This window comes from Vombatus ursinus, unplaced genomic scaffold, assembly GCF_900497805.2.
Source record: "Vombatus ursinus unplaced genomic scaffold, bare-nosed wombat genome assembly UNPS02014794.1, whole genome shotgun sequence".
Taxonomy (NCBI): Eukaryota; Metazoa; Chordata; class Mammalia; order Diprotodontia; family Vombatidae; genus Vombatus; species Vombatus ursinus.
Window position 1 is genome coordinate 29612435 of NW_020954572.1, and position 27808 is coordinate 29640242.

The 27808-nt window shown below is 38.0% G+C and overlaps 1 protein-coding gene across 3 annotated transcripts in view; it reads right to left on the minus strand.

Annotated features, from left to right (window-relative positions):
- Positions 1–26556, minus strand: part of FMN1 (formin 1) — a 490990-nt gene extending 464434 nt beyond the window's left edge. For all 3 annotated transcript variants that reach the window (XM_027869857.1, XM_027869856.1, XM_027869858.1), the window contains exon 1: positions 24648–26556. In XM_027869857.1, coding sequence (XP_027725658.1) covers positions 24648–26556 — 1909 coding nt within the window. The remainder of the gene's footprint in view (positions 1–24647) is intronic.
- Between the last annotated feature and the right edge of the window lie 1252 nt (positions 26557–27808).

Here is a 27808-nt window from a genome sequence, read left to right on the forward strand (position 1 = left end):
CACAGAGTGAGAACGAGCAGGCAGGATGGGTTCTGACACCTCATAGATATCATTATATTACCTTTCTTTTCAAATCTCCCATCTTCCAAAAATTTCTACGAGGGTACTACCATCCTTCTAGTCACTCAGGTTCACAAGCTTCATGTCATCTTCAACTACTTACTCTCCCTCACCCAATATAGCCAATCAATTGCCAAATCTTGTTTCTACTTCCTCATCTCATCTGCCCCCTTCACTCTACCCATGCAACCACCACCCTAGGTCAGATTCTCACCACCTCTTGCCTGAGCTATTGCAGTTACCTCCTTCTCCCTGCTTTGATTCTCTCCACTATCCAATCCATAGCTCACAGAGCTGCCAAAATTATTTTCCTGAAGTGAAAATAAGACCATTTCACTTCCGTACTCAATAAACTCCAGTAGTTCTCAATGGACTAGGACCAAATGGTATTTCATTTTTATCTTATTGCTTAATTTTTTTGTGGAAATTTAAATCTATATAATAACTAGCAGAGTAGTATATATATATATATATACATATACAATTTACAAATAAGTAAAGCTACACATTGGAGTTGTATATTCAAAAATGTTTGATTATTAGAGGTGTGCAATCACAGGAGTTTGTAGATGACAGTTTTAGAGTACAAAAAAATTACAAGTAAATACAAAATTAGAAATAGTAAACATAGCTACTTATGGGCTAGAATGCAATAAAATAGTAATTAACAAAGGGAATAAAGCAAAACATAGAGCTTGAATTTAATAACATCCTTAAAAAACAAGTTGGTCAAAGAACAAATAACAGAGGAACAACTATGTTAAAAGTAATGATAACGATGAGAAAATTTCTCAGAGAAAAAATATTTCAGGAAATATAAATTAACAAAATAAAAAAGACATCAACCATGCAATTAAAAAAATTAGACAATCAAGAAACATACAAGAGGAAATTTTACACATTAAAGGAGAAATATACAAAATGGAAAAAAATCTAGAGTTCATAAAATTTTAAACTGGTTCTTGAAAAAAATTAACAAAATTGATAAACCTTTAGCTAAGCTGATTTACAAAGACAATGTCAAATTACTCAAATTAAAAAGAACTTACAGTGAAGAAATAAATCAATAATCAGAATCTACTAAATAAAATTATCTAGTAATAATTATATAGTGTTTTAAGCATGTAAAGCACTTTACATATATGATCTCATTTGTCCTCCCAACAGTCCTGAGAGGCAGATTATTTTTCCCTTTTAATAGATGAAGAAACTGAGCCAGAAAGGTCAAGTGACTTATTGAGGGCAATATAGCTAAGAAATGTCTGAATTCAGATTTGAACTCAGGTTTTCCTGACTCTAAGTACAGCACTCTATCCACAGTGTTACCTAGCAGCAAAACTGAAAATTTAAAGAAAATGGATAAATACTAACAAAATATAAAATGTTCAAATTAATAACAGGAAATAAGAGATCTTAAACAACTCAAGCTCAGGAAATGAAATTGAGTAAACTCCCAAAGAATTACAAAAAGCAATAGAATTGGGATGTGGGGTAAGGAGTGGAAATCCCTGATCCAGATATTTACAGTTGAATTCTATAAAAAAATTTAAAGAGCAATTAATATCCAATAATATACAAAGCATTAACCAATATGGCCATTTACAGAAAAATCTTCCTGTCTACAAATGGACCAATTACAAATGAGATAATTTATATGATTCTGGATAACCATTACTTTCAAAAAGCAACTGTTAGAATTCAATTAATCATATTTGAACAATTGTTATTGCTATTTCAAAACTTTTTCCAATTGTCCCTCATCTCCACCAAATATATCTCTTTGATATATCAATGCCTAAATGTACTGATATAATTCATTCATGAATCTGGAACATTATTATAGTCAATTGGATTTAATTGACTTTTAAATTATAGTTTAAAATATCAGAATAGGGATAACATTTCCATTAATACTTAATTTCTAATCTTACAAACATACTATCCCTTATTTACTGCATTATGAAGTATTTGTCCTATCTCCTGAAATGAATCCCTGAAGTCACAAATGAATGTTTAAAAAACAGAGGATAAGAAAGTAGTTTTTTTTCTTATTTTCTTTTAGGGAATAAAATTTTCTCATTGATAAAGCTGAATTTTATTTCACTGAATGTTTTAAAATAGGTTTTTCAATTTGTTAAGTGTAAAGATGTAATTACTTCTACAGTGGAAGTGTAGTTATGATTTCATGTGCTATGGACTTCTCTCTCCCATTATCTCCACTCGTAAAGCTTAAGAAAAAGTAGAAGGTAGGTGTGCCCACCAAGAGAGGATATGGAAAACTACAAAGTATGGGGACTGGGGGAGATGGGGCGGAAGTGATCAAGGGTAGAGTCAGTGAGAACAATTGTTCAGATAGAGGTATAGCAGGCTTAAGGAGATTCTCTAGCTATGTCTGGGCCTGCTCTTAAGCCCAGCTCTGCTATTCCACTGAGGCTGAGCAAGTTGTGAGGACTGGAGGACTGCCCATCCAATAAGCAAGGTGCTCAGAAAAGCAGCAAGAAGGTAGGATCATTAGTAGTACTGTTAGAATAGTGTTGAAAGCGGAAAAAAGGTCAGAAGAGCCGAGTACCTCCAACTGACTGGACATTGACCTTCTGTGAGTTTTGGCCATGAGTAGAATAACCCTGAGAGACACTTGCTACCCATCTGTGTGAGTGGTTGAAGAGAAGTTATGAATCTTTGCAACCAAATTGTGTTTCTCAAATTCTTAGTTTGGGGTCTATAGACTGGCTTGAGGCTACTTGGGTCTGGGAAGAGCCATGAGCACCCAGAAAATGCTGTAGTTGTTTTCATGTAAATTTTCCCTTTTCTTTCTATGGCTCTGAGTATAGAATCATATAATTATTTTATTCATTTGTGATTGATTCTATTATGCCATTTCTGTGACTGAATTTTAAAAGTTATCCTAAAAGAAGAAGGTGGACTTTCACAAAGTGGGATACTGTTTATCTATTTGGATAAATCTATAAACATTGCAGCCTTAGACAAATGAGAAGCAATACTACCTACACAAGGAATAAAGACAAGGGGTAGAGCTAGCCAGCTCTCTGAGAGCCTTAAAGAATTTGATTACTACCCCCAGTGCACTCTGGTGTTAGGTAGAATGCAAAATCACCAGGGGGAGCATAAAAATGTCAGCACTTAACCAGTAGCATCCCCTTGTGGCTAAATCCCCCCAGGAACTAGTCTACTGGGGGTAGGGGTGTTGAGAAGAAACTATAGTTATTCCTTCCACATCTGGGTATGGGGGGGGAATTGAGGGGGCGGCACCCACCACTATCTGGAAAATCCATGTAAAATTTTTTTGGTCCTCCCTTTGTACCAGAGAAGAAGTCTAATTTTTTTTCTTTTTCTTTTGTGGAATATTTATGGTACCTTACTATAAAATTTGGGTTGGTATTATACAATACTGCACATATATTTTACTCATTTCTGAGCATCTAAATTTTTTTCTGTGTCATCTGCTGGCCTTCTCGTGTCATTTGAGACTTCCACAAAACTCCCTAGCAATTCCTATTTAATTTCTTAGGTTGACCCCACAATATAGTGAAACCACAATGGGGAAAGTCAGCTGTGGAAGGGATAACTATTTTGTAATTGGTATCCAAAGATTGAAAGCACCTTCAAAAAAGCCTCCTCTTCTCTCTCTCCCCTCCCCTTCAGAAGAAGTAGCACGATAATGCCAGAAGATATGATCCTTATGCTACTAAATTCTTTATCTTCCAGGGGAGCCACAGAAGGACTCCTACATTGGATAAATTGGATTAGATGACACATTAGATCCTTTCTAGTTATGCAATTCTGTTATAATAAGCAAGCTGACACTCCACAGAAGTCTTATCCTGATGCTTCACCATAGTATGAAGAAGACTATGAATTTTCAAAGGCTATGCTAAGAGAGTAGAAGCTCTGGTAAGTCTTACCAACCAATGCTGAGTGGAGTGGAGGGTCACCTGTAATCCCTGTTACTGGGGAGGATGAAGCTGGTGTATCACTGGATCTCAGCAGTTCTGACCTGCATTAGGCAAAAGCTGATTAGGTGTCAATACTAAGTCCAGCACCAAAATGGTGAGCCTCTAGTAGTAAAGGTGGGGCACGGGGAAGAAGAGGGGCACCAAGCTTTAACTAGGGGATGTCCCTAGTAAAGAATGGGAGTAGAGAGAACATAGGAAGGAAAGAATGTAAACCTGAAAATAAAATATAGTTTAATTCCGCCAATTTACAATGATTAGAAATTTAAATAGTTTTCCTTATATATCTAAGGGTCAGATCCAATAAAATTCTGAATAATAATAGCATTTATATAGCAGTTTAAAGTTTGCAAAGTGCTTGATAAATACTATTTCATAAGGGGCAGCTAGGTGGCACAGTGGATAGAGCACTGGTCCTGGAGTCAGGAGGAGCTGAGTTCAAATCCAGCCTCAGATCAAACACTTGACACTTACTAGCTGTGTGACCCTGGCCAAGTCACTTAACCCCAATTGCCTTAAAAAAAATTATCTCATTTTATCCTCAACCCTAGGAAATAGGTGTTATTATTATTCCCATTTCAGAGATGAGGAAATTGAGGTAGATAAAGGTCTTCATGCCCAAGGGCACACAGCTAGTAAGTGGACTCAGTTCTTCCTGACTCCAAGCCTGGCACTCTATTTACTGTGCTACCTAGTTATTCACTAAGTATGTATTTGAGGGTCAGCCTTCAGGGCCCTCTTCCCCATTCAAGCAACCTGTATTTACATATACCTTTTTTCCCTTCCCAATGACCCCCACTTCAGTGCCCTACCCAAGCCTGTCCTCTTTATCCTCACTCTTTCGAGTGTCCACCATCTGAAACTATGTGCCTAATGTTACATTTCCTAAAGGTTCTGCTCTCTGATAATGTCTTTGCCCATGTGCCTTTCCCTGGGTGGTCTGGAATGCACTCCCTCCTCATCTTTGCCTCATGGAATTCCCGTCTTCACATCTCATACACAAAGCTTTTGCTGAGACTTCCTTCCCACTCTCAAGTTCTGAATGTTTTTTTTCTCTCATTTACAATTACTTTGTATTACTGCATAGACTTTGTATTCACTTATATCTATGTACAAAATGTCTGAATGCATGTAATTTCTACCAGCAGAATGTAAACTCCTTGAGGGCAAGGATGATTTCATTTTTGCCTTTCTATTCTCAGCACATAACACGGTGCCTTGCACACAAGAAATGCTTAATAAATGTTGGCTGAATTAATAAATGCTGGTGAATTTAGAATTTGGGACTGGATCATAGAATCAAAGATCTAGAGCTGGAAGGGGCCTTAGAGAACATTTAGTCTAACCCTCTAATTTTACAGATGAGGAAACTGAGACCTAGGAATTTTAAATGGCTTGTCCACTATCACACAGGTTTTAAGTAGAAGAACCAGGCTTCTAACCTAGGTACTCTGATTCCAAATCTAGCACCTTTTCCCCAGATCTAAGCTTAATATAAATTAATGAGGTTTACTTTCATATGAGGCATACAGAAAGCAATTATTGCTTTATAATTACGTACCTCATATGTGACAAGAGCTTTGAGGTAATCCATACCCTTATCTTTTTACGGAGGCAGTATGCTTCCATGGAAAGAACACTCAGTTTGGAATCAGAAGACCAGGTTTCCAGATTTGCCTCTAACATTTACTAAACTATAAGCCTTGAAACCATGAAAAAATCATATAACATCTCTAAATTTCCATTTGGCAGCTCAGTGGTGTATATGGATAGAGTTAGGAAGGAGCGAGTTCAAATTCTGCTTCAGACACTAACTGTGCGAAAGAGAGAGTGAGGCTGACAATTTTGTGTAGTTCTGCCTCAATTAAATCCAATTCACACACAAGTCAAGACATCACCCACATGATATCATTAGCACTTTTCAAGAAAAAGGCAAACAACAACAATGTGGGACCCTGGGCAAGTCACTAAACCTATCAGCTTCTGTTTTCTCATCTGTAAAACAAAGACACTAAAATCATCAACTTCGTAGAGTTATTATTATGAACATCAAATAAGATGACATATGTAAACTACTTGGCAAATCTTAAAGTGATCTAAATGCTAGCTATTACTACCTAGTTTCCTCATCTATAAAACTTACCTGCTTCACAAAGGTATAGCAAAAAAAGTAACATTGTAAACTATAAAGTGCAGTAAGTGATATATAGGATGTTCCAAAAGTCTTAGTGCAGGTTTAAGTTTTAGTAGATTAAAACTGCATTAAGACTTTTGGCTCTACATTTATTTGAGGGCAGTTAGGTGGTGCAGTGAGTAGAGCGCTGGTCCTGGAGTCAGAAAGACCTGAGTTCAAATCTAGCCTCAGACATTTACTAGCTGTGTGACTCTGGGCCAGGCACCTAACCCATTTGCCTCAGTTTTCTCATCTGTAAAATGGGGATAATAATAAACACCTACCTCCCAGGGTTGTCATGAGGATCAAATGAGATAATAATTGTAAAGTGCTTAGCACAATGCTTGGCACCCAGTAAATGCTATATAAATGTTAGTGATGATGGTGGATCCTTTTGCGATCTTGTCTACACCTTTACATTATGAGTATCTTGTCCTTGAGCTCCCATAAATCTTAGAAATAACAGGGCAATAGGGTGGGGAGGGGACAGATTCTGAGAGATGGATTTTTTGATGCCCCTTAAATCATACCACCTGGTTGACCTACATGTGGGGATGGAACATAGTTCTAACTGCATTCTAGTCTCAGTTCTCCTTCTTATTGATTGTGTGACCTCTGGTCGGTTTTTAAACTGCTCTGAACCTCAGCCTTCTCTAACTACAAAACTAGTATAGTCATACTTGCCCTCCCTACTTAACTGCATTACTGAAAGGCTCAAATAAAATAACCTCTATAAAATTTTTTGATACCAAAAAGTGCTATATAAATATGTTATTATTAGGGCAGAAAGGCAGTGTGGTAGACAGTGGATAGACAGCTTGCCTCCAAGCGAAGAAGACCTGGGTTCAAGTCCTTCTCTAAATACAACCTGTCAATGCACTCACTCCTGCCACTGCCCCCTCCAACTCTCTAAAACTAAATAGAGCAGGTGATGGCATGATTGATGGCATGATTGATAGATGGAGCTCTTTGGTGAACGTTCCCTACACCAATGAAATCACAATCTGATAAAAAAAATTGTTAGAGCCCCGTATTTCACAAACATGCTGAGCCATAAAGTGTGCATCCAGGCAAATACATTTGGCCTTTGGTATTGCAAAATATAAGAGTGTTAATCAGTGACCAGCAAGAAACAGGAAACATTAAACAGCCTCTGGTTTTTCATTTCAGTTTTATTCACTTGGCTACCCTTCACTGATTGGCTTTGACTAGAAAGTCATGTCTCACTTTGAGATCAAAACAGCAAGTGTTGCTAAAGCTGGTCATGCTGCTAAGTTATTTCAATTAAAAGAGTGGCTTTTCTGCTCGCAGCTGCAGCCAAAGACATTCTTCAGAGAGTCTTTCAAAACTCTGCCACTTGGCCTTCAGAATACAAGCTTAATCTAATACCATTCCTTCCAACCCCAGATTTTCTAGAACTGTACATTGGTATAAAATTTTAGAGCTCCTTTAAAAATAATGTAGCAATCACTCAAAATAGGTTGAATATCACAGAATGCTCAAAGACAGAGCCGGACCTTGGCAACAATCACATAAGGAAGGATAAAGAACCAGGATGAATTAGAGAATTGGATTAGATGATCTCCAAAGTAACTTAAAAATCTGATTCTATGATCCTATGATGATGATCCCAATTTTACAAATAAGGAAACTGAGGCTAAAGAAAGGTTAATGATGTGGCCATAGTCACAGAGCTAGCATTAGTGATTAGAATCAGGGCTCCTGACTCCAAGTCCCATACTCTTTCCACTACACAATAGCTACCTCTCTAGTAGAAATTTACTAGAACATTTCCCCAATATTCAGTCATAATCTGCTATAATCCAAAAGAGTAATCTCTAGCTCATAATGAGACATCAACATTGGTGTCCAGCCCATAGCTGTCACGAATTAGCAGCTGACATAAAGAAACACAAAACAACAGTAATAATGGCCTTATGAGGGTCAGTCAGTCAATAAACTTTAATAAATTTCTATCATGTGCCAGGTCTCAGCATCATGAAATGAACTAATCCAGTCCCCTCTGCTATGTGGCATCCTGGCTTTGATGGACAATGCCTAAACTGAAGTCACCCCCTTGATGTTTTCAGTCTGCTGTGACCCTAGCTATTGGGGTTTCCATTTTGATCTTTTAAAAATCTAATTCAACTCAACAAGTATTTATGATGTACCCAAACTATACTAGCCAGTATAGGGTTGCAGTAGGAAGTTAAGACGTGGTCTTTGCCCTTAAGAGATTTGTAGTTTTGTTGAGAAGCTAAGACTTTTATACATAAATGATTCAAGAACAATGTAAGATATTGGGTATGCAAACATTGTAATTAAAACAAACATAGTTCAATACTTCAAGCATCCACAAGCTCCTTTAGTATGAGAATATAATCAAATGTCAACATGTCTCTTATAAGTAAAAGTTCATATAGTTCAAGTCTCTTGTGGCCATTATATGTGATCTCCATGTTAATTTTGTCATCTGTTTCTGGAATTTATCTTCTAATGCCTCCTTCTGACTGGGAGATCTACAATATATGTCTACCACAAATGTTTCTCATACATCTCTCACAACTGATCTTTACAGAAATAGTTTCTACTGTATTTCCTGGTTCTGGTTTATGGATTTCTATTCTAATATACATTTTCTCATTATATAATTTTCTTGTTATATAATTCTACTATATTCTGCTATCCTTTGTCTTTTTTCTTTTCCCCATAGTAGAATATAAATTCATTGAGAGCAGGAGCTGTCTTGCTTTCAGCATGGTACAGTAGAAAGGGTAGGGTGCCAGATTTGGAGTCAGAGTTGCTGAGACCAAATCTTGACTCTGTCACCTATTACCTGTTTGACCTTGGGCAAGTCACCTCTGGATTTTAGTTTCCTCATCTGTAAAATGAATAACCTCTGAGGTTCCTTCCACCTCTAGATCTATGATTTTATGAACCTATCTCCTGGGGCAAGTATAGTTACTAGGACATAGCAGGCATTTAATATATGCTCATTTGACTATTGAGTTTGGTGGTTTGTTTGTTTTCAAGGGGCAGGCTCTTCTTGGAACCTTGAAATCATACTTTGTGGATGATTACCTACTTTGCCTATGTACAAAGCCAACCCAACACAATGCCACGCACATGCTACTCTATAGGAAATAGTATTATATACTATTATTATTTATATCAGCTTCCAAAAATTAAAGCAATTTGTGAACATCCACTAAATAAGTAGGAAAGAATACTCACTTCATTCATTCCTCTGTTTCTCCTCTAAGTGTTGCCTTTTATACAAAGCACTTCCTGATCCTCACCATCAGATAATGTCTTTCCTCTCAAAAATGACCTTTTAGTTCATTTGGATGTATTTTGTGTGTGTATATATATATATATATATATAACTTTACATATGTGTGTACATATATGGATGTATTGTGTATGTGTGTATGTGTATATATATGTAGATATACACACATACACACACACACATGCAGTTTTGTCACAGGCAGTGTAAGTTCCTTGAGGGCAGAAGCATTTTCACTTTTATCTTTGGATCTTCAGCTCCTAGCATAGAGCTTGGCACATAATAGGCATGTAATTTATTGATGGGTTGATTAAAGTCCAAATGTTCAGCTGTTCAGTCCTTGCTGTCTTGTGATAAGCTTTGTTGAACAAATTAGCATAAAATTTTTAATTCTAGAATATTATTTTTATTTCAAGGGAACTTTTGGTCCAGTGAATTATCTGTTCCATAAATTTAGCCATTCAGCTCATGTACATCTAACCCATTCACAGACAACTAACTGAAGTATACCAAAGAGTTAAGTACATTTGTTCTAAACTGAAAGCTGACAGTAATAAAGTTTAAAATGATCATTTATTATAAGAATATTATTTCTTTCTTTGTGGCCTTTTTCAAATATAAAGTGATCTAGCAATAGTAGTAAGTTAGGTAAAGTTGCCTTCCATTAACAGTAAGAAATAAGGAAGACCAGAAATCTTCTCATTGGGCAATGACATAGTAAGGAGTAGACTGTGTCTCTCTCCTTCCTCACTTGACCTGGAGGTGAGAGGATCCAAGGTCAAATTCTACATCATACACTTTCTAGTTATGTGACTCTGGACAAGTCATTTAATCCTTGTCAGCTTAAGTTTCCTCATCTATAAAACAGGGATAATAATCAAACTTAATCCTAGAGTTGTTGTAAGAATAAAATGAGATATTTGTAAAGAGCTTGGCAAGATATTTGTATAGTATTTTATTACTGTTATCATTGGTGAGGCAATTGGGGTTAAGTGACTTGCCCAGAGTCACACAGTTAATGAGTGCTATGTGTCTGAGGTCGGATTTGAACTCAGGTCCTCCTGACTCCAGGGCCAGTGCTCTATCTACTGCACCACCTAGCTGCCCTTGTAAAGTGTTTTTTACAAAAGATATTTGCTAGCTTTTCTTACTATTAACCAATTCCAAATCCATTTAGCAATACTATTTTCTAACCCACTTATCTCCAGCTTGTCCTCAATAACAGTATGAGAGATTTGGTCAAGTAATTTGTTCAAATCTAAGGAAACTATTTTTTTGTCACATTTTTTTTTTCCTGATCTATCAATCTAGTAACTTGTCAAAAAGAAAAAAGAAAGAAATGAAGTTAGTTTAGTATGACACGCTCTTGACAAAGTCATCTTGGCTCTTTATGACTGTTACTTTTTTTCTAGATGTTCCCTAACTATCCCATCCTATTCATGCTGAGCAGTGATTGTTTATCTTTTTTGATCCCTTTCCTTTCCCCCCATATAGCTTAAAACACTTTTTTCTTGGCATTTCTTCAGTCTCAGCTCATTCCTACCTTCTAATAGGTCCAGGCCACACTTTTATTCATCCTCCATTACCTGCTTTAATCCAACTTCTGAACATGTCTTCTTTCTAAGCTCACCTTCTCTCTTTTTAAAATAAAATCATCTAATGGTTTAACAATTTTGTTGGTTTCATGAAAAAGTATATCTTTGTCTTTATCAATATGGCTGTCTTAAATTTTTTTTTCTTTCCATTTGGAATTTAAAATTTTCTATTTTGGGACTTAATATTTTCCATTTTTTAAATTACGTGTTGAATTCATCTCTCCTCTCTGTCTCTCTCTTTTTAAATATACGTCCAGAGATTTAAATTTTCTTTTAAGAATTGTTTCATTTGCAACCCATATCTCATAAGTGTTGGTATGCTGTTTCATTATTATCATTCTCTTTAATATAATTATTTATTATTGCTATAATTTATTCTCGACTCACTCATTATTTAGCCTCCATTTAGGTCTCTATACTTTGTTCATATTTCCCTGATTGATCATAAATTTTATTGTGCTACGATCACAGATAAATATGTTTAAGTCTTTCATTCTGTATGATCAAAAATGAACAAACAGATACAAAATGTAAAGAATTTTCAAAATCCACAATATTCAATATCTCCTCAAAACTTAAATGTGTTAATATCTACAAAAATATGAATGGCATAGTATGCTCTGACCCTCTCTGCTGGAGTCAAGCCTCTTATATCTTTCCCTCATTGTTCTGAGGTATCTTGAAGGGTTGGGAGTCGCTTTTCTGTAATGCCATCAGCTCAAGCCCCCACTAACCATGTTCCTTCCATTATTAGGTACTTGTTGCTAGTTAGTTAGTTCCATTTAACCACATAATGTCAATTGACTTTTACAAATGGATATTTACCTCAAAGACATGGCAAGAACTAAGGTATAGACACACACACCCCAATCCTTTAGGGTATCCTCTCTTCTATACCGTCCTCAGTCTTTGGAGGGTAGGGGAGAGGAATAGGCTCAAAATTTAGCTCACTTCCTACATAGCATCGATCTAGATAAGATATGACTGTAGGATGAGTCTTTGTCTCAGCTTCCACTGGGCTGGCGTCCTGAAGGTCACAGCCCAAAATGACTCCTTGCTCCTCAGGGCTTTAGTGCTGCCTTGTCTCTGTACCCTAGACTCTGGAAGGCCCCATCTGGAATGCACTAGGATGCTCCTCTATGACTATGAAGTCATAAGGACAGAGCCTCCAATTTCCTTCACCTAAAAGGGAAAAGAACAAATGCAAAAGCAAAGCCCTTTTCACTGGTCTGTATGTGGTTTCAGAGGGCAGCAGGCCTTACAGCCTTTACACACACTGTCTCTCAAAGGATGCCTTGAGCAAAGTAGTCCCTGGATGAAACAAGGAAGAAGTGGCTGGAGCTGATAGGCCTTTTAGAATACCTCTGCAACCAATCACAGAGCTTCTTCTTCAGTGTGTAGTTAGCTGTTCAGAACCTCATTACCTATAAAATGCCTATTATTAAAAACAAACAAACAAACAAACAAACAACAAATAAAGAATCCAAACAGCCAATCTTAGAAAGAGATATTAGGGCCAGCTAGGTGGCGCAGTGGAAAGAGCACTATCCCCGAAGTCAGGAGGACCTGAGTTCAAATCTAGCCTCAGGCCGAATACTTCACACTTACTAGCAGTGTGGCCCCGGGCAAGTCACTTAACCCTAACTGCCAAAAAATTTTTTAAAAAAAAAGAGATATTGAACAAAACCATAAAGGAATTCCCAAAGTGGGAGAAAAGCCTTCTGGGTCCAAATCAGCTTACAGATGAGTTCTGTCCAATACTTATAGAACAAATAATCTCCATACCACATGAACTATTCTCAAAAACAAAGAAAGCATTTTGCCAAACTCCTTTTTACAGACAAATATGATTCTGATATTCAAATGGGGGGTATAAAATGGAAAAGGAACATAATTGTAACAATGTATGCAGAATAAAGACCTAAAAAATACAAATGATGTTTTTATTTTTAAAACACATACACTTAAAGTCATAAGAATAGAAAGGACTTTTCCTTTCCTACAAAATAAAGGAAATTTGTCTAAAACCAAAAGCTAACATTACTTACTGCAAAGAAACCCTAGAAACTTTACCAGTAAGATTATTTGTTTTATTTTTTAAATTTTACTAATGCCTTTTTACATAGCAGTCGTATTTGGACATACTCACCAGTCCCTGAAATTGAACTTTCCTTTGGACTAAATTAAAACCATTAAGTAAAAAAGTTATATAATGGCCAGGTCCAACAATGTGTGAAACATTCTGCCTCAAAGTCCCCTGCTTCTGTGCCAAAAGCATAATAATAGTAATAACAATAATATTAATAATAATTTTACAGTTTACAAAAGTTTACACAGCACTTTGTAAATATCTCATTTTATCCTCACAACAACCTTATTTTACACATGAGGAAACTGAAGAAGACAAAGGTCAAGTAATTTGCCCAGGATCTCACAGCTAGTGCCAATTTTTGACTATCAAATTTGAACTCAAGTCTTCCGGACTCCAGGCTCAATGTTCTATTCACTGTGTTGCCTCCCAAGAGTGAGGAAATATATTTCCTTACTCTCTCTCCCTCTCTCTCTCTGTCTCTCTCTCTGTCTCTGTCTCTGTCTCTCTCTGACTCTCTCTGTCTCTCTCTGTCTCTGTCTCTGTCTCTCTCTGTCTCTCTTTCTCACTCTCTCTCTCTCTCTCTCTCTCTCTCTCTCTCTCTCTCTCTCTCAAGGCCCATTATTTCCAATAAGATATTAATGCAAACTGTGATTTTATTAGATTTTTCTTTTGGCTGCCATAGCACAATGACTCATACAAAGCTTTCAGCTTACTACCCTCCAGCTACTTTTCAGACAAACTGTTATCTTGCTACTTTCTCATATTATACTTGTAAAGTTGATTTTTTTAAAACCCAAGTCTGAGATTTTGATTTTATACCTCTTAAATTTCATCTTACTAAATGGAAAACATGAGTTTTATAGAAGAAAGAGCTATCCTGATGGATCAGTGCTGCACAGTAGTCAAGGTTAACAAATGAGCTGGTATTAGATTGGTGTTTGAAATGATTAATAAAATTGTTAATTTGTTAGGATTGGTAAATGAGTGTGTCACAGCCATCATCTTTACATGCGCATTTACTAATTCTAAACTCATGTAAGATATTTAAAGTGAATACTGATATTTCTATTGAATTCCAAGATAATATTAGAGAGGTTCTGGGATGGGAATTGAGGTGGTTGGGGAGTTGAATGGTGGGAAAATGATTTAAATAATAACCAAACTTGTTACATTCTAGATATTTTTTTAATGCCCAAGGATAATTATATTTGTTGGGAATTGTAATCTCTACCTCTAGTTGTTCATTCTTACCTTATAGTACTTTCAATGTCTTCTCGACTTCTTGCACTGTCAAATACCATCTTTACTGCTCACTGGACATCAGGAAGAGTTCCTATACTTAGAAATCTCCTGAGTCTATATTCAAAACTCTTAATAACTTTCTGCTTTCTCTTAGATAGTCCAGCAAGGCCAAATTGGTGGATACTCCTACCTGGAAACATGATCAGGCAAGCCAGGGTATAGACAGGGACACCATGAAGACAGCTAATAAGTGAAGGTCAGAAATTAGCATGATAGTCCAACACAGTCTAATGGAAAGCACACTGGATTTGTGTCAGTAGAAGTCAGGTACAGGAGGTATAGATCCTGGCTCTGTAGATCATTTCCTATGATACTATGAGCAAGTTATTCTAATCTAAACATGTTTCCTCATTTACAAAATGAGAGAGTTGGTCTACATCATCTCTAAGGTTTCTTCTAGCTTAAATCATAAGGTTATAGGTGTAGTCGGTATAATTGGAAGTCATAGGCGACGCAGACAAGAAAGCGTACTATGCATTAGGTTGTGAGCAGGATTAAGAACAGATTTAAATAGGCCAAAGAAACCAGTGCCTAGTTCCAAACTTACACATGGTATATTTAAAGTAATTCACAACTTTTCCATTTACTTCATGAAAAAAAAAAACTAATATGTTTCTGGTGAAATTCTATGTCAACAAGTCATGGAATGCTATATTTTCTAAAGAATTGAAAGTATGCATCACTCAGCAGGGAATAAAGAAGTGCATAATAGAGATTAATAGGTTGTGATATATTACCAATGAAAAATTGCACAAAAGGAGACATAAAAATATCATCATAGAGCTATGACTGCAAAAGGGAATTGTTCATGTAGCAAAACTACAAGATCTACCAAATACCTGACCAATTAAATTACAAGAGGATACTTCATAGAAGTAGACAAAATAATAACAAAATTCATGTGGGGGAATAAAAGATCAAGAAACAAAGGAAAAATGGGGGGGAGAAAACAAGGGAAATCACTTTCCCAAAGCTCAAACTATATTAAAAAGAAGTAATTATGGTACTATATAAAAATAGAAAATTAAATTATCATGTCTCATCATAAGTTTCTCCTAGTAAGGCATGCTTTTTGTCCTTGTTTATATTTTTTGGAATCAAAGAGCTAGTCAAGATCAAAAGATACAGATGAAGGATAAAAAAAGATTAAAGTAATATTCATTTATCATCAGTATTCAGCAAGGTATTACTCAAACCCATGCATAAAATCCAATATACGTGATAAGCAGAAAGATGGTTTTATTGGGCAACTTTATTCAACTGCAACCACAGTATTCAATTCTATAAAAATGATCATTTCGTGGTATTTCAATGAGTCTTACATAAAGAAAAATGAAGGTGCCTTATATTTTCTGGGAGTTTAAGAACAGGGAATAGATGTCTGATATCATTGTTATAAAGAACTTCCAAATAAGAGAGAATTCTCTCCTCTATTAATACAAATTGTCACCTCCGAAACTGATAATAAAAGATTTGGCCACAGTCCCAAAGGGTAAGCAACTTGACCAGGATCATACAGGGGAGGGAAAAAAGGGAAGCGGAAGAGAACAAGCATTTATTAAGTGCCTATTATTTGCCAGGAACTGTACTAGGCACTCTACAAATACTATCTCATTTGATCCTCACAAACCTAGGAAATAGGTGTTATTATCCTCATTTTATAGTTGAAGAAGCTAAGGTAAGCAGAGGTTAAGTAACCTGCCCAGGTTCATACAGCTAGTAAGTATCTGAGGCTAGGTCTGAATTCAGGTCTCCCTGATTCTAGGCCCAGCACTCTAACCACTGCAACATTGAGCTGCCTCTCTCTACATTCACAGTCAGTACATACCAGAGTTAAGACTTCATCTCATGGCTTCTTGGCTTCTAAGTTAATTACCTATACCCTGTACCATATTACCTCTTTCTAAGAGTTTACTATCTAACGCAGGTATTACTAAATAAAGACCGATAAACCTATCTTGTATTTTAGACTAGATGCATTTAATCATGCATAAGGCAAACCCCATGTAGCTTTAGAAAAAAAATTTGGAAAAAATTTTTTACCATATTTGTAATTTACAGGAAGGTCATATAATTTATGGTTAGGCTTTAGTGAAAAGGATGAGGTGAAGAATAAGTGAAGAAAACAAAAGAAATAGAAAAAAGAAAATTAGGAAGAATGAGAACTAAAATACCCAGAAAGATTGGGAGTGAAGAGACAGGTTATAAGCCACCACATGAATCTGACAAAAGTATTGGTCTTACATCTGACAAAACTGGAAAAAAAAAACCCAAAACGATGAGATCTACCAAATACCTGGCCAATTAAATTACAAGAGGATACTTCACAGAATTAGACAAACTAATAACAAAATTCATGTGGGGTAATAAAAGATCAAGAAACAAAAGAAAAATGTGGGGGGGGGGGGGAACAAGGGAAATCACTTTCCCAAAGCTCAAATTATATTAAAAAGAAGTAATTAAAAATATGGTACAGCTGACAAAAAGTGATTCTGTCATAGGATGTAACAGTGAGGAGATCTTTGGAGTTACAATTGGGAGGGGACTTTAGAGATCCCTCAGTCCAACTACCCCATTCCATTTTATAGTTGAGGAAACTGAGACCAAAAAGGAAAGTGACTTGCCCATGGTTATATAGGTAGTAACTGGCTCATTCCGCTACATCATACAAACTGATAGATTAAAGTACAGTAACATTATATATTAATATAAATTTTTACTAAAATCCTCACTTTCTCACAGCTCAACATGTTTTAGACTTTATCTAATTTCTTTCAAACCCCAGTGGGCCTGTGTTTACATGCATGATTAAGCTGTTAATTTTCTCCCCAACATTTATAAGGCATAGTGGTAACAAGGCAAACCTTTATTCAAGGTGGTTAATTCCATTCTAGACACTATTTCTCATATTTAGGGTGGCTGCTGTAAGACAAATGGTAGTGCCGAATTCATATATTTGCTTAAAGTATAACTGTAATAAAATAATAAAAGGCATATAAATCACTTTATAAACTACAAAACCCTCAACAACAATAGCTCATATTTATGTGGTGCTGTAAAGTTTGCAAACTGCCTTTATCTTGCTTGATCCTCACAACAATACTATGGGTTGATACTATTATTATCTTTTTTTTACAGATGAGGAAACTAAGGCTATGAAGTTAGGTGACTTGCCCAAAGTCACAAAACTAGTAAGTATCTGAAGTAGAATTTGAGCCCAGGTCTTTCTGATTCCAAGTTCAATCTTCTAGCTACTATATATACCATGCTGCCCCTCATATGCAAATATGTACTTAAAAATTTAAATGACTAGAACTTATATTGATTAAATCCTGATGGTTAGCAGCACTCAGTTATAATAAAATTTTGTCTGACCAGAATCCTCTAAAAATGTGTCATTTTATATGGTTAAGTTTTCCAGGTGGCTTAAGATTTCAAAAGTCAGAGCATTTTAATTTAATCTTTATAGAATAAAAACCTTTCCAAAATGTATCATATAGTTCATAGATGACCAATACTTTTAAGACCACTATATTAAAGTAGAGGGGACAGGTGATTACTTTCCACCTCTAGTCTTATCCCCTCACACACACTATGGAGATATCCTTTAACTTTAAGGGTCAGGGAAAGGTAGCATAAGGATACTTGAAGAAAGAGTAAGAGGTTTAGAACAGCTTCTGTGGAAGGTAAGATAAACATTAAATTAGGGAGGAATTAAAGGATTTCTTCCTGTTGTGGTGGCTCAATTGAGATTAGATAAGATTTTATAAATCCTGTCAGTGACTATCAGAAAAAAATAAATTAATTAAAAGGGAGACTGTAGAACCAGACAGAAAAGAACTAGATCTAGGGAGTCAGAAAGAAGCCAGTAGGTTGCACAAACTTCAGCTCCCTGGAGGAAAACCCGCAGAGATAAGTGGTTTCACTTCAGTGAATGGAGGCAGTAGCTGAGCAGTGAGGAATAGCTACCTGGATGATGCTGGTAGCTGCAGGAACACAATTTCACAGCAAGGATGGAACAACAAAGATGTTGCTAGACCAAGCTGCCCGAACAAATCAGAAGAATTCTTAGACTAAGCAGGGGTGCCCCTGAACCATGATGACTTCCTGGACCAAGCAGGCATAGCAGTTGAAGCAGGAGCTGGAAGAGCAGCAAGAGACAGAGCCACAAAGGAACAAACCTGAAGCTAGCCCTTCACTGGCATTGTGATTCATGTGGACTGTGTAGGTCTGTGCAGGAAAGGAATATCTCTCTAGAAATGCTGAGTGTTTATGAATTTCAGAGAGAGGCTCAACCCCAGGGTAATACTATACATTTAGACGACTGTTGGGTTCCTAGAGGAGGTGGGGCTCATTGAAGAGAGTTGTCTTGACTTAGATGCTAATGCTTTTCAAATAGGAAGAGGGGAGTAAATTAAGCTTGTCCTAAATTTATTGACTTTTTTAGCCTAAGAAATGAGGGTCCTTTTCCTTTTCTTAAGAGAACTAGACATTTGGCAAATTCTACTGTTTTTAAGTAAAACCATGGGCTGGGGCACAAACCAAGGAGATTCAAAAATGAACCCACTCCATATAAACCAAAGAGCTAATTTCTTATAGTTCTAGACCAAAGTTTTCACAGGCAAAAGATCTACACAAATCAGAAGAAGAAAACTAGTGTGGGATATATTAGGTAAGGAACAGTATTTCCCCTATACAGTGCTATTCTCAAGCCCCTATTCCTTCTGTTCTTATTTCCATTTTCCCAGGAGAACTATAGGGATTCCACACAAAATATGTCTATGTTCACATATAGAGAGTCAGTAATCGAGCAAGGATTTGAACCTGAGCTTCTGACTCCAAATCTAGCCCATTTTCTACCATAGCTTGCTTCTGCTAACAATCACAAGACCTGAACACAAGAATGAACCAAATTTTCACAATAAAAGGACACATGCCAAAAGCATAATTTCAGTCTCCTCATTAAAAGAACAATGACATCAGATTGTTTAGGTGGGCCCCAGAGCATTAGGCTGTTTCCTGAGCACAAGACTGAGCAAGGATTCACATGATTCTTCTGATTTTAAAAGGATCTATTCATATAAACGATGAATGCTGGAAAGCAGTACCCAACAAGAAGTCCCACAGATATTACTACAGAGATGATCATAACTATTGCCTTCCATCAAAAGGCTTTTTCTATGATGGAAAATGACCTACATTATTTGTGAAAATATTATGTTCTACCCATACATAGGGACACTTTGCTGCAGATATGGATACTCTCTAGCAAAGCTCACAAAATGTGACTATATATGATATAGATGATTGATAGTAGATAGATGATATTCAATAGATATTCCCCCTCTCTCTATATATAATATATTATATAATATTATATGTATATAGATATAGACCTATCTAATATAGATCTATCTATCTAATCTCCAGATAGAGAGTTGGAATTTTGCCCTAGTATTCCCCAAATATTAAAAAGAATCAGAAGGAGGTGTACCATGTACTGAGTTGTGTTCCTCTGGAGGATCCATGGAAAGACATGAACCACAATGGTACAGGATAAAAAGATGTGGCTGAGTTTCAGTCTTTACTGGTTGAGGAAGTGCCCACATCAATGAGATGATGGATCTACTGAAGTGTAATAAGCAACAGATAAATCCCATGTCTATCCTCTGTTGACTCCTCCATTTGACTTTTAAAGTACTTGACAACCTGGTCCCACCAACTGGCAACCTCCATTTCCAGCCTTTATTTTACATTATTCCTTTTTCCATACACTGAAGTCCAATCACTACGACCCTTCTTCCTGTTTCTCATATGATGCTCTGTCTCCTATTTGTACTTTTGTGCTGGATGTCTCTCATACCCGGAATGAACTCCCTCCTCCTCACTACCTCTTAGAATCCCTTATTTTCCTCAACCTTCAGCTCAAGCAACAGCTATTACATAAAGTTTTTCCTGATTCACATCTCCCTCCAGCAGGATTGGCCTTCCCCCCTCCATTATCTTTTATTTAGTGTGTGTATATGTATGTATATGTATACAGGTGTGTATATGCATGTAAAATACCTATCCCATAGATAGTATATTTATTTTATTAAGCTTGTGTATATATATATATGCATATGTGTGTATACACACACACACACACACATTATCTCTCACAATAGAGAATTAGTTATTTGAGGTTAGAGACTTTCATTTATGCCTTCAAATTATCGGCACCTAGCACTATGCTTATCACTCTGTAGGTACTCAGTTGATTGTTGCTACGACCTTCAGAAAAGACACCTGTGTGGAAAGTCTTTAGAAATAAGGACTGGGCATTTCTATATACTTGTGTCCAGTTTTGCCAAATCTATGTAACCAGGATTCACAATGTAAAAGTCAAATGGCAGGTATGAAGAAGGGAAAAACCCTAGTAATGTTTCACCTTTTACTACTTCCAATACAGGGAATACACTAGTTGAGTCTAGTATTTCAAGAACAGAGACACAGTTATGCATTCAGCTGATCTAACGGGTGTGTTAATAGTACAAAACTGGTTGAGTGGTTATATTCACATACAAAAATGGTATAAGGTCACATGTTTTCTGCTCCATTTCCACCCACTGGATCACCATCTTTAACTCAGGGAAATGAAGTAACATATGTAACATCTAAGTGTTCCCAGGGAGTCAGCTCTATTAGGATGGCCCATGGCTGTTAAGATCTGTGTGGTTTTATATGGAAGTAGACAAAGGGAAGAAGAGCTTTTATAAATGTACCAATTTTGAGTAGATCAGAAAAAGCTAAATACTGGGGTTAGTATAATTCATTTGAAGTCAGAGTTTGTACTCACAGTGATTCAATAGTTATTTCAGTTGCCCTCCTCTTCCTCTTTGGAGGAAAGGCGACCGAATTAATCAGTCTACATCAGGTAGTGATGACAACTTTGGCCTGGCTATTGTATAAAGAGAGAATGGATTTAATTCCCTTCTTGGTATTGCTACTTAACTACAGTATGAAAGATTCCTCCAAATGGGAAGGAACCTGATTATTTCTGGCAGCTTTAATCCCTTCTTTTTGCTGTTAATGAGAGCTTTTGATAATCTTTGTCACACTGCTTCAATAAAATACCTACAAATTATTTCCACAGGAAATATATTTTCACTGACCGTAAACTCAACCTGGATAATACCTAACACCAGAGGAGGCTTTAGAGAATGGGCTGGTGCACTGTGGGGGAGTAATTGGATACTATGACTCTCCATATCTGCTGGAGATTTGTACTGTGAACCATTTGAACTATAGCTTCCTCTGGGATTAAGTGGGAGGAGAAAAGAAGTGGAAGGCAAGGATTGCCATAGACAGTGACAGTTGAGCTTTCCCAGATCCATCAAATAGAGGAAGTCATACAAGATACAAGAATCTAGAATAGTAGATGTAGATGCAGTACCTTGTAGATCATCTGTTCAATTGCTGCATTTTACAGATGAGAAAACTAAGGCAAGGGAGCAAAAGTATCTTGATAGAACTCAGACTAGAACTAAGGTCTTCTGAACTCAAGTCCATTGTTCTTCCCCATAATAGCACTTACATATCCCAAACCACAACTCCATCACCTAACTGGCTACAAAAAAGATGGTTTGAGGCAGAGGAAGGGGGATCCTCCATCTGAAGTCAAAATAGAAAAGCAGAAAGAATCCTAGCAAGTATATACATAGAGAATTCCTCCTTCCATCCTTTTTTCAGAAGTTTCTTTCCAAAAACTACTCCTGAACTTCAGAAGAAAAGGATTCTGGCTCAAAGAGAAGTTGTTTCACTTGCTTCATTCCCTTCCTCTTTTTCTATCCTTCTTGTCTCTAAAAAATAGGAAGCACAAGAGCCTATAAAGGAATTCCTATGACTTCAGTGACTGATTTGTTACAAACCTTCTATTGTAGACCCACACCATTCCTCCAGGTAATGATGAATGAATGACCCAGAAGATAGTTCATAGAACACGCAAGATAAAAATAATCCAGTGAAAGGACATCTTACTAGATCCATTTGTTAGGGTCACACAACTAGGAAGTGTATGATGTAGAATTTGAATTCTGGTCCACCAATATTTACTAGGCATTTTCCCTTTACAATATAAATTGGTAGCAAAAATGGAGAGAATAGAAAAGGGAACTACTAAATTAGCAAATAAATATTGATTTAATACCTATTATGTGAAAAGCACGGTGCTAGAATAAACTGGCAGAGCAATTCTGAAACTATGAGTAACCTGGAAAAAGCACCTCTTTAGAGGTCAACTAGCTGAATTCTCTGCATCCGGAAAGATCTGAACCTAATCAACTGCTGGCTGATCTCTGTAAGTCTATTTAATTCTTCAATATCTACAGGGAACAACAGTCCATACCCTCCCTGGGTAATCAGTTTAGTATAGGAAAAGAGTTTTACCAAATAAAGTTAACATCTTACAAAAGGAACCTGGAAAGCAATTACTATGGGGTATTTCTTTAACCAATGTGGTCTAGGTTTTTAAATTTGCAGGAAATTGGAAATTTTCCAAATAGAATAAATTGTAAAGTCAGAAAAAGCATATCACATTTTAGATTGCTTTCTAATAAGTGAATATTTGTATCATTAAGTGGCACAATGGATAGATGTTAGGAAGGAGTTCAGATCTGACCTCAGACACATACTTGCTATGTGATTCTGAGCAAGTCTTTTAACTTCTGCCTGCTTCAGTGTCCTCATCTATACAATGGGTGTAAAAAAGCACCTACCTCTCAGGGTTGTTATGAGGATCAAATGAGATATTATTTGGGAAATGTTTTACAAACCTGAAAGCTCTATATAAATGCTAGCTATTGTTATCACAAAAATTAGGATGATTCCTCCCTCCCCCCAATTTGTGAGGCACATAGAGCCAAGACAGCCACAGATCAGAATATGAAACATTATTTAGACAAAGCCATTGGCAATGTGTCACAAAGGAAAGCCTGAAAGAGAAGATACAACCTAAGATAGAGATGGTGAATGTTTTACCACATTAGCCTAATTAGACATTAACAGATTAGAATGACTGATATGAGCCCTGCAGAAGTGACATTTTTTGTACAAAGCCTTATTTGGTTCTCACAGTACTTACAGCATTAGCAGGGAAAACTTGAAAGAGCCTGAGTATAATTGTCTCTTCAAATGGTGTCACCCTTACTAATTATGGCCAAAATCCAACACATAATGCAGGTCAGTCATGTAAAAGGTTATGAAACCACAGTAACTCACATCAGGGGGAACAAGTTGCACTTCTATGACCATCAGAACCAAGAGAATGACAATGGGGAAAACAACCTTAGACTATGCTGACTTGGTCAGCATCATAGAGCAGGGTCATAAATTAACTGAGTAAATGATACTGAGGACTTAAATCATCAACGAGTCAGAAAGGTGGTCTAACAAAGACAGAAGGTTGGCCTCAGTTGGGAAGCCATGGGTTCTCTGCCATATACTGAATGTGTGACCCTAGATAAGTAATTTAACCTTTCGGTGCCCCCAGACAACTCTATAAGACTTAACTGCAGAGAAGATTCACATTTGTACTTAGAGGAAGTCTCTCACTGAGGGCTCTCTGTACCAATGAAATCATAGGTCGAATTTAAAAAAAAAAAAACAAACATATACAATCAACAAAGGTGTAAGGTTTTGGGTTCCCGAAGTAAACACAAAAATTGTTCCATCTGTATATATGCATATATATAATACATATGTGTGTATGTATGTACATATGTATATATAATACACACGTGTATGTACAGATATGTGTGTGTATAAGTTCCATGCTGATTCTGGGGTCAAGAGGTCAATTATCCAGTGATCAAAAGTAAAACCAACAGGTTGCCATTCCTCTCTGCCTATCTCTTCTCCAAGTCCTCCTGAGGCCAGGGCTGGTGGACAGATCCAGAAAGCATAGAAAAAAAGCATTTGAAATAGAACAGCTCAGGGAGTCTACTCTCACAGGTTGACCCATCCCTCACCCCCTACCCTCCAACCAAGTCCCAGGCCTGCAGACTAGCCACATGGCTAATTGATCAGGAGACACTTTTGCTCTCACTACTAGCCAGGCTCTGAATGCAGAATGGGGCTTCCTGAAAAGCACAGGAGCAGATTTAGGACATCTTAAATCAGGACTAACCTGGAGCCAGCTGGTTCTGGGGCAAAGCAGCAGCCTTCCCTTGCCCTGGAGCCTTTTCCAAACGCTCCCCGGGCACGAAGCAAGGCAGGCCTGCTCGGAGGGAGGCCAGCCCGGCTCCTTCAGTCTCTGTAACCCTGGTAGAAGGCTGCAGCACGGAAGGGTCAGCCAAGGGGAGCCCAGAGGAGGTGCCTGGCTTCCTGCTGGGGCTGTCACAGAGTGCAGCTTCCCTCTCACTTGGCTGGGGAGGAAGCCGGAGGATACGGTGATGCAGCTGAGGGCTGGGAAGCCTTGAAGATAAAAGAGATGGAACAGATGACATTTGTCTAGGCGTGTTGGATGGTGGGGATGAATTATTAAACAGAGTGGTGACAGGTGCCGGCGATGGTGGGGAAGGCCTCTTCTCTTTTGCCCTGGGCCAGGGAGAGCCAGGGTCCACTTTGGGGGACCCACTCGAATTCAAGGCTTGGTGGCTACTTAGGGGCAGCCCCGCTTTCTTCCCAATCCTGGCCTCTGGGAGGGGATAAACAGTTTTTCTGGTGTTGGGAAAACCCAATCGTTTCCACTCATTGCCTTCATCTAAACTCTCACTCTGCATAACCTTCAGGAGGGCTTTGTTCACGGCTCCCACCTGGCTGGAAGATTCATTGGCAAGTAGGGCTTGTTCTCTGGCCAGTGGCCGGGCCCTGTCCCCTTGTGGCCTCTTCCCCTTCCTCTTGGCCAGCTGAGCTGGGACCTCCTCTCCAGGGAGGGTGAGCAGATCTGCTTTGGGAAAACACTTGGACTGGATGGCAGAGGGAAGGAGAGTCCCCTCCCCTACGTCCTGGCCATGGAGAGGAGTGCTCCTTTCCTCAGAATCAGGGAGGGTTTTAACAACTCTCTGCACCTGAGCAGACAGATCCTGGACTTTGGTCATCACTCTGGTGACCGGTCTCTTCCTTCGAGTCTTCTTGGTCGATTTCTCCCCCAACCTCTCTGCTTCGAGGCCCTTCTCAGGGGTCTCCCCTCTCTCCGATAAACCAGCTTGCTGATTGTCTGCCCTGCCCTGTGGCATCTGAGCACCACGAACAGCGACAGACTTTGGGGAATCCCCCACGGAGCTACAGCTCGCAGGCAGCACCTCCCCTCCCAAGGTAGCATTCTCATAGCCAGACACAGAGGCCTGAAGGTCTGGCTCTAACTCTAGTGTCCTGGGGATTTCTGGAGAATAGCTTTCTCTCCTCTGTTGTGGGGATGAAAAATTCCTATTCAGGGGCAAGTTGCCCCTGTCCTCCAGATGCCGATTAGGCCTTGCCCAGGAGTGAGAAGGGCAGCTGCCTGAAGAAAACCTGTCCCTCCCTGACCCAGAAGTTGATTCTTGGCCCCCTTGCTCTTTCCTTCTCAGTTTCTTCTGCAGGAGTTCCTCAAAGCTTTCCCTTCGTTTGCCAAACCTCTTGTTTTTTTTGTTCTTCAGAGTTGTCCTCTTGTCCAAAGAGCCTGCCAGTGGCTCCCCCTGCAAGCCCCCAGAACTCTGGAAATAGTCATCCTCAAATTCCAGCCCCCCAGACAGCTCAGGAAGCTTCCCCTCCTGGTTCCCCATCTTAATCCCCAGGATATGGTGTGAGCTCAGCAGATTGGCCAGTAGCCGCTCCTTCTCCGCAGTGAGCTTGTAGAGCTCAATGAGGATGTCTTTTGTAGTGGTTTGCTTGAAAAAAATGTCCCCCGGATTCTCATATGGCTGCTGCATGAGGCTGATGGTATCTGACCCCTCCCTGACTTGATAGCAGTTATGAAACCCTTTATTGGATTTGTCTAGAGTTACAGTGCCCTTATATGAAAATCCTCTGACTTTCCCCTTTGGAAGATAGAAGCTGATGTAGCAGAGTTCGGTAATGGGTTTGTGCAATTGAAGGGTGGAGTGAGTGCCTTCCATTATGCTCACCTAATTATTCATGCATCAGAGTGGTCTGTCTGTGGTTGAGATTCCCAGGCTCTAGTGGTGGGCCATGTGATGGTGGGAATGCACACAAGGCAGCTGACAGTCATCTCCCATAACAAGGGTGCCTGTAAGAAGGAACGAAGGGGAGAAAAGTAGCTTGTCTGACAAAGTTTGCACAAATCAGACACAGAACTCAAACAAAGCAACATCATCACAGGATCTAGGGCTAAGCCGGACCTTGGGCATCACAAATGTGTTCATTAAGGCTCATTATTGAAACCACCAGCATCACTCAAAGTAGTAGGTGATCGTAGACTTACCTTCTGGCCTATCCATGACTAGCCCCATCTTTTCTCTAGGGTGGAAGTCTGGATATTGCTACATATAGGACCTTAGGATTAAAAAAAAAAAAGGGAAAAAAGGGCTGTGTTTTTGATGCAGAATGTAGAATGGTGGATAGAGCACAATAGGACTTAAATTCTAATCTTGCATCAGACACTTATTAATTATATAACCCTGGGTAAGTCATTTAACCTTTCTCAGTCTCAGTTTCCTCATCTGTAAAATGGGGATAATAACACCTTACAGGATTGTTGTGAGGATCAAATGAGGTAACATGGAAAAAGCATTTTGCAAACATTATGGAGGCAGCTGGGTGGCAAAGTGGATAGAGTGCTATACATGGAGTCAGAAGGACCCGAGTTCAGATTCTGCCTCAGACAACTGCTAGCTGAGTGATCCCAGACAAATCACTTAACTTTTCTTTGACTTCAGTTTCCCTAAATATAAAATTAAATGGGGATAATAATAGCACCCACCTTACAGAATTGTTGGGAGGATCAAATGAGATAATAATAATAATAATATTTATATTTATATAGCACTGGGGCAGTTGAGGGTGCAGTGAATAAAATGCTAGGTTTGAAGTCAGGAAGATCTGAGTTCAAATCTGACCTCAGGCACTTACTAGTTGCATGGTCCTGGGCAAGTCACTTAACCTCTGTTTGCCTCAGTTTCCTTAAGTATAAAATGAAGATGATACATCTTTTACCTTGAAGCTTTTACCTTGAAGGGTTGTTTTAAGAAACAAATGAGATAATATTTGTGAAAAGCTTTTAGCACAGTGCCTAGCACAGACTTGGCACTATATACCTATTCCCTTCTCTTATTTTGTTATAATTGTTGTTCAGTCATGTCTGAGTGACTCTGTGACCCTATGGACATTGTCCTGGTATTTTATTGGCAA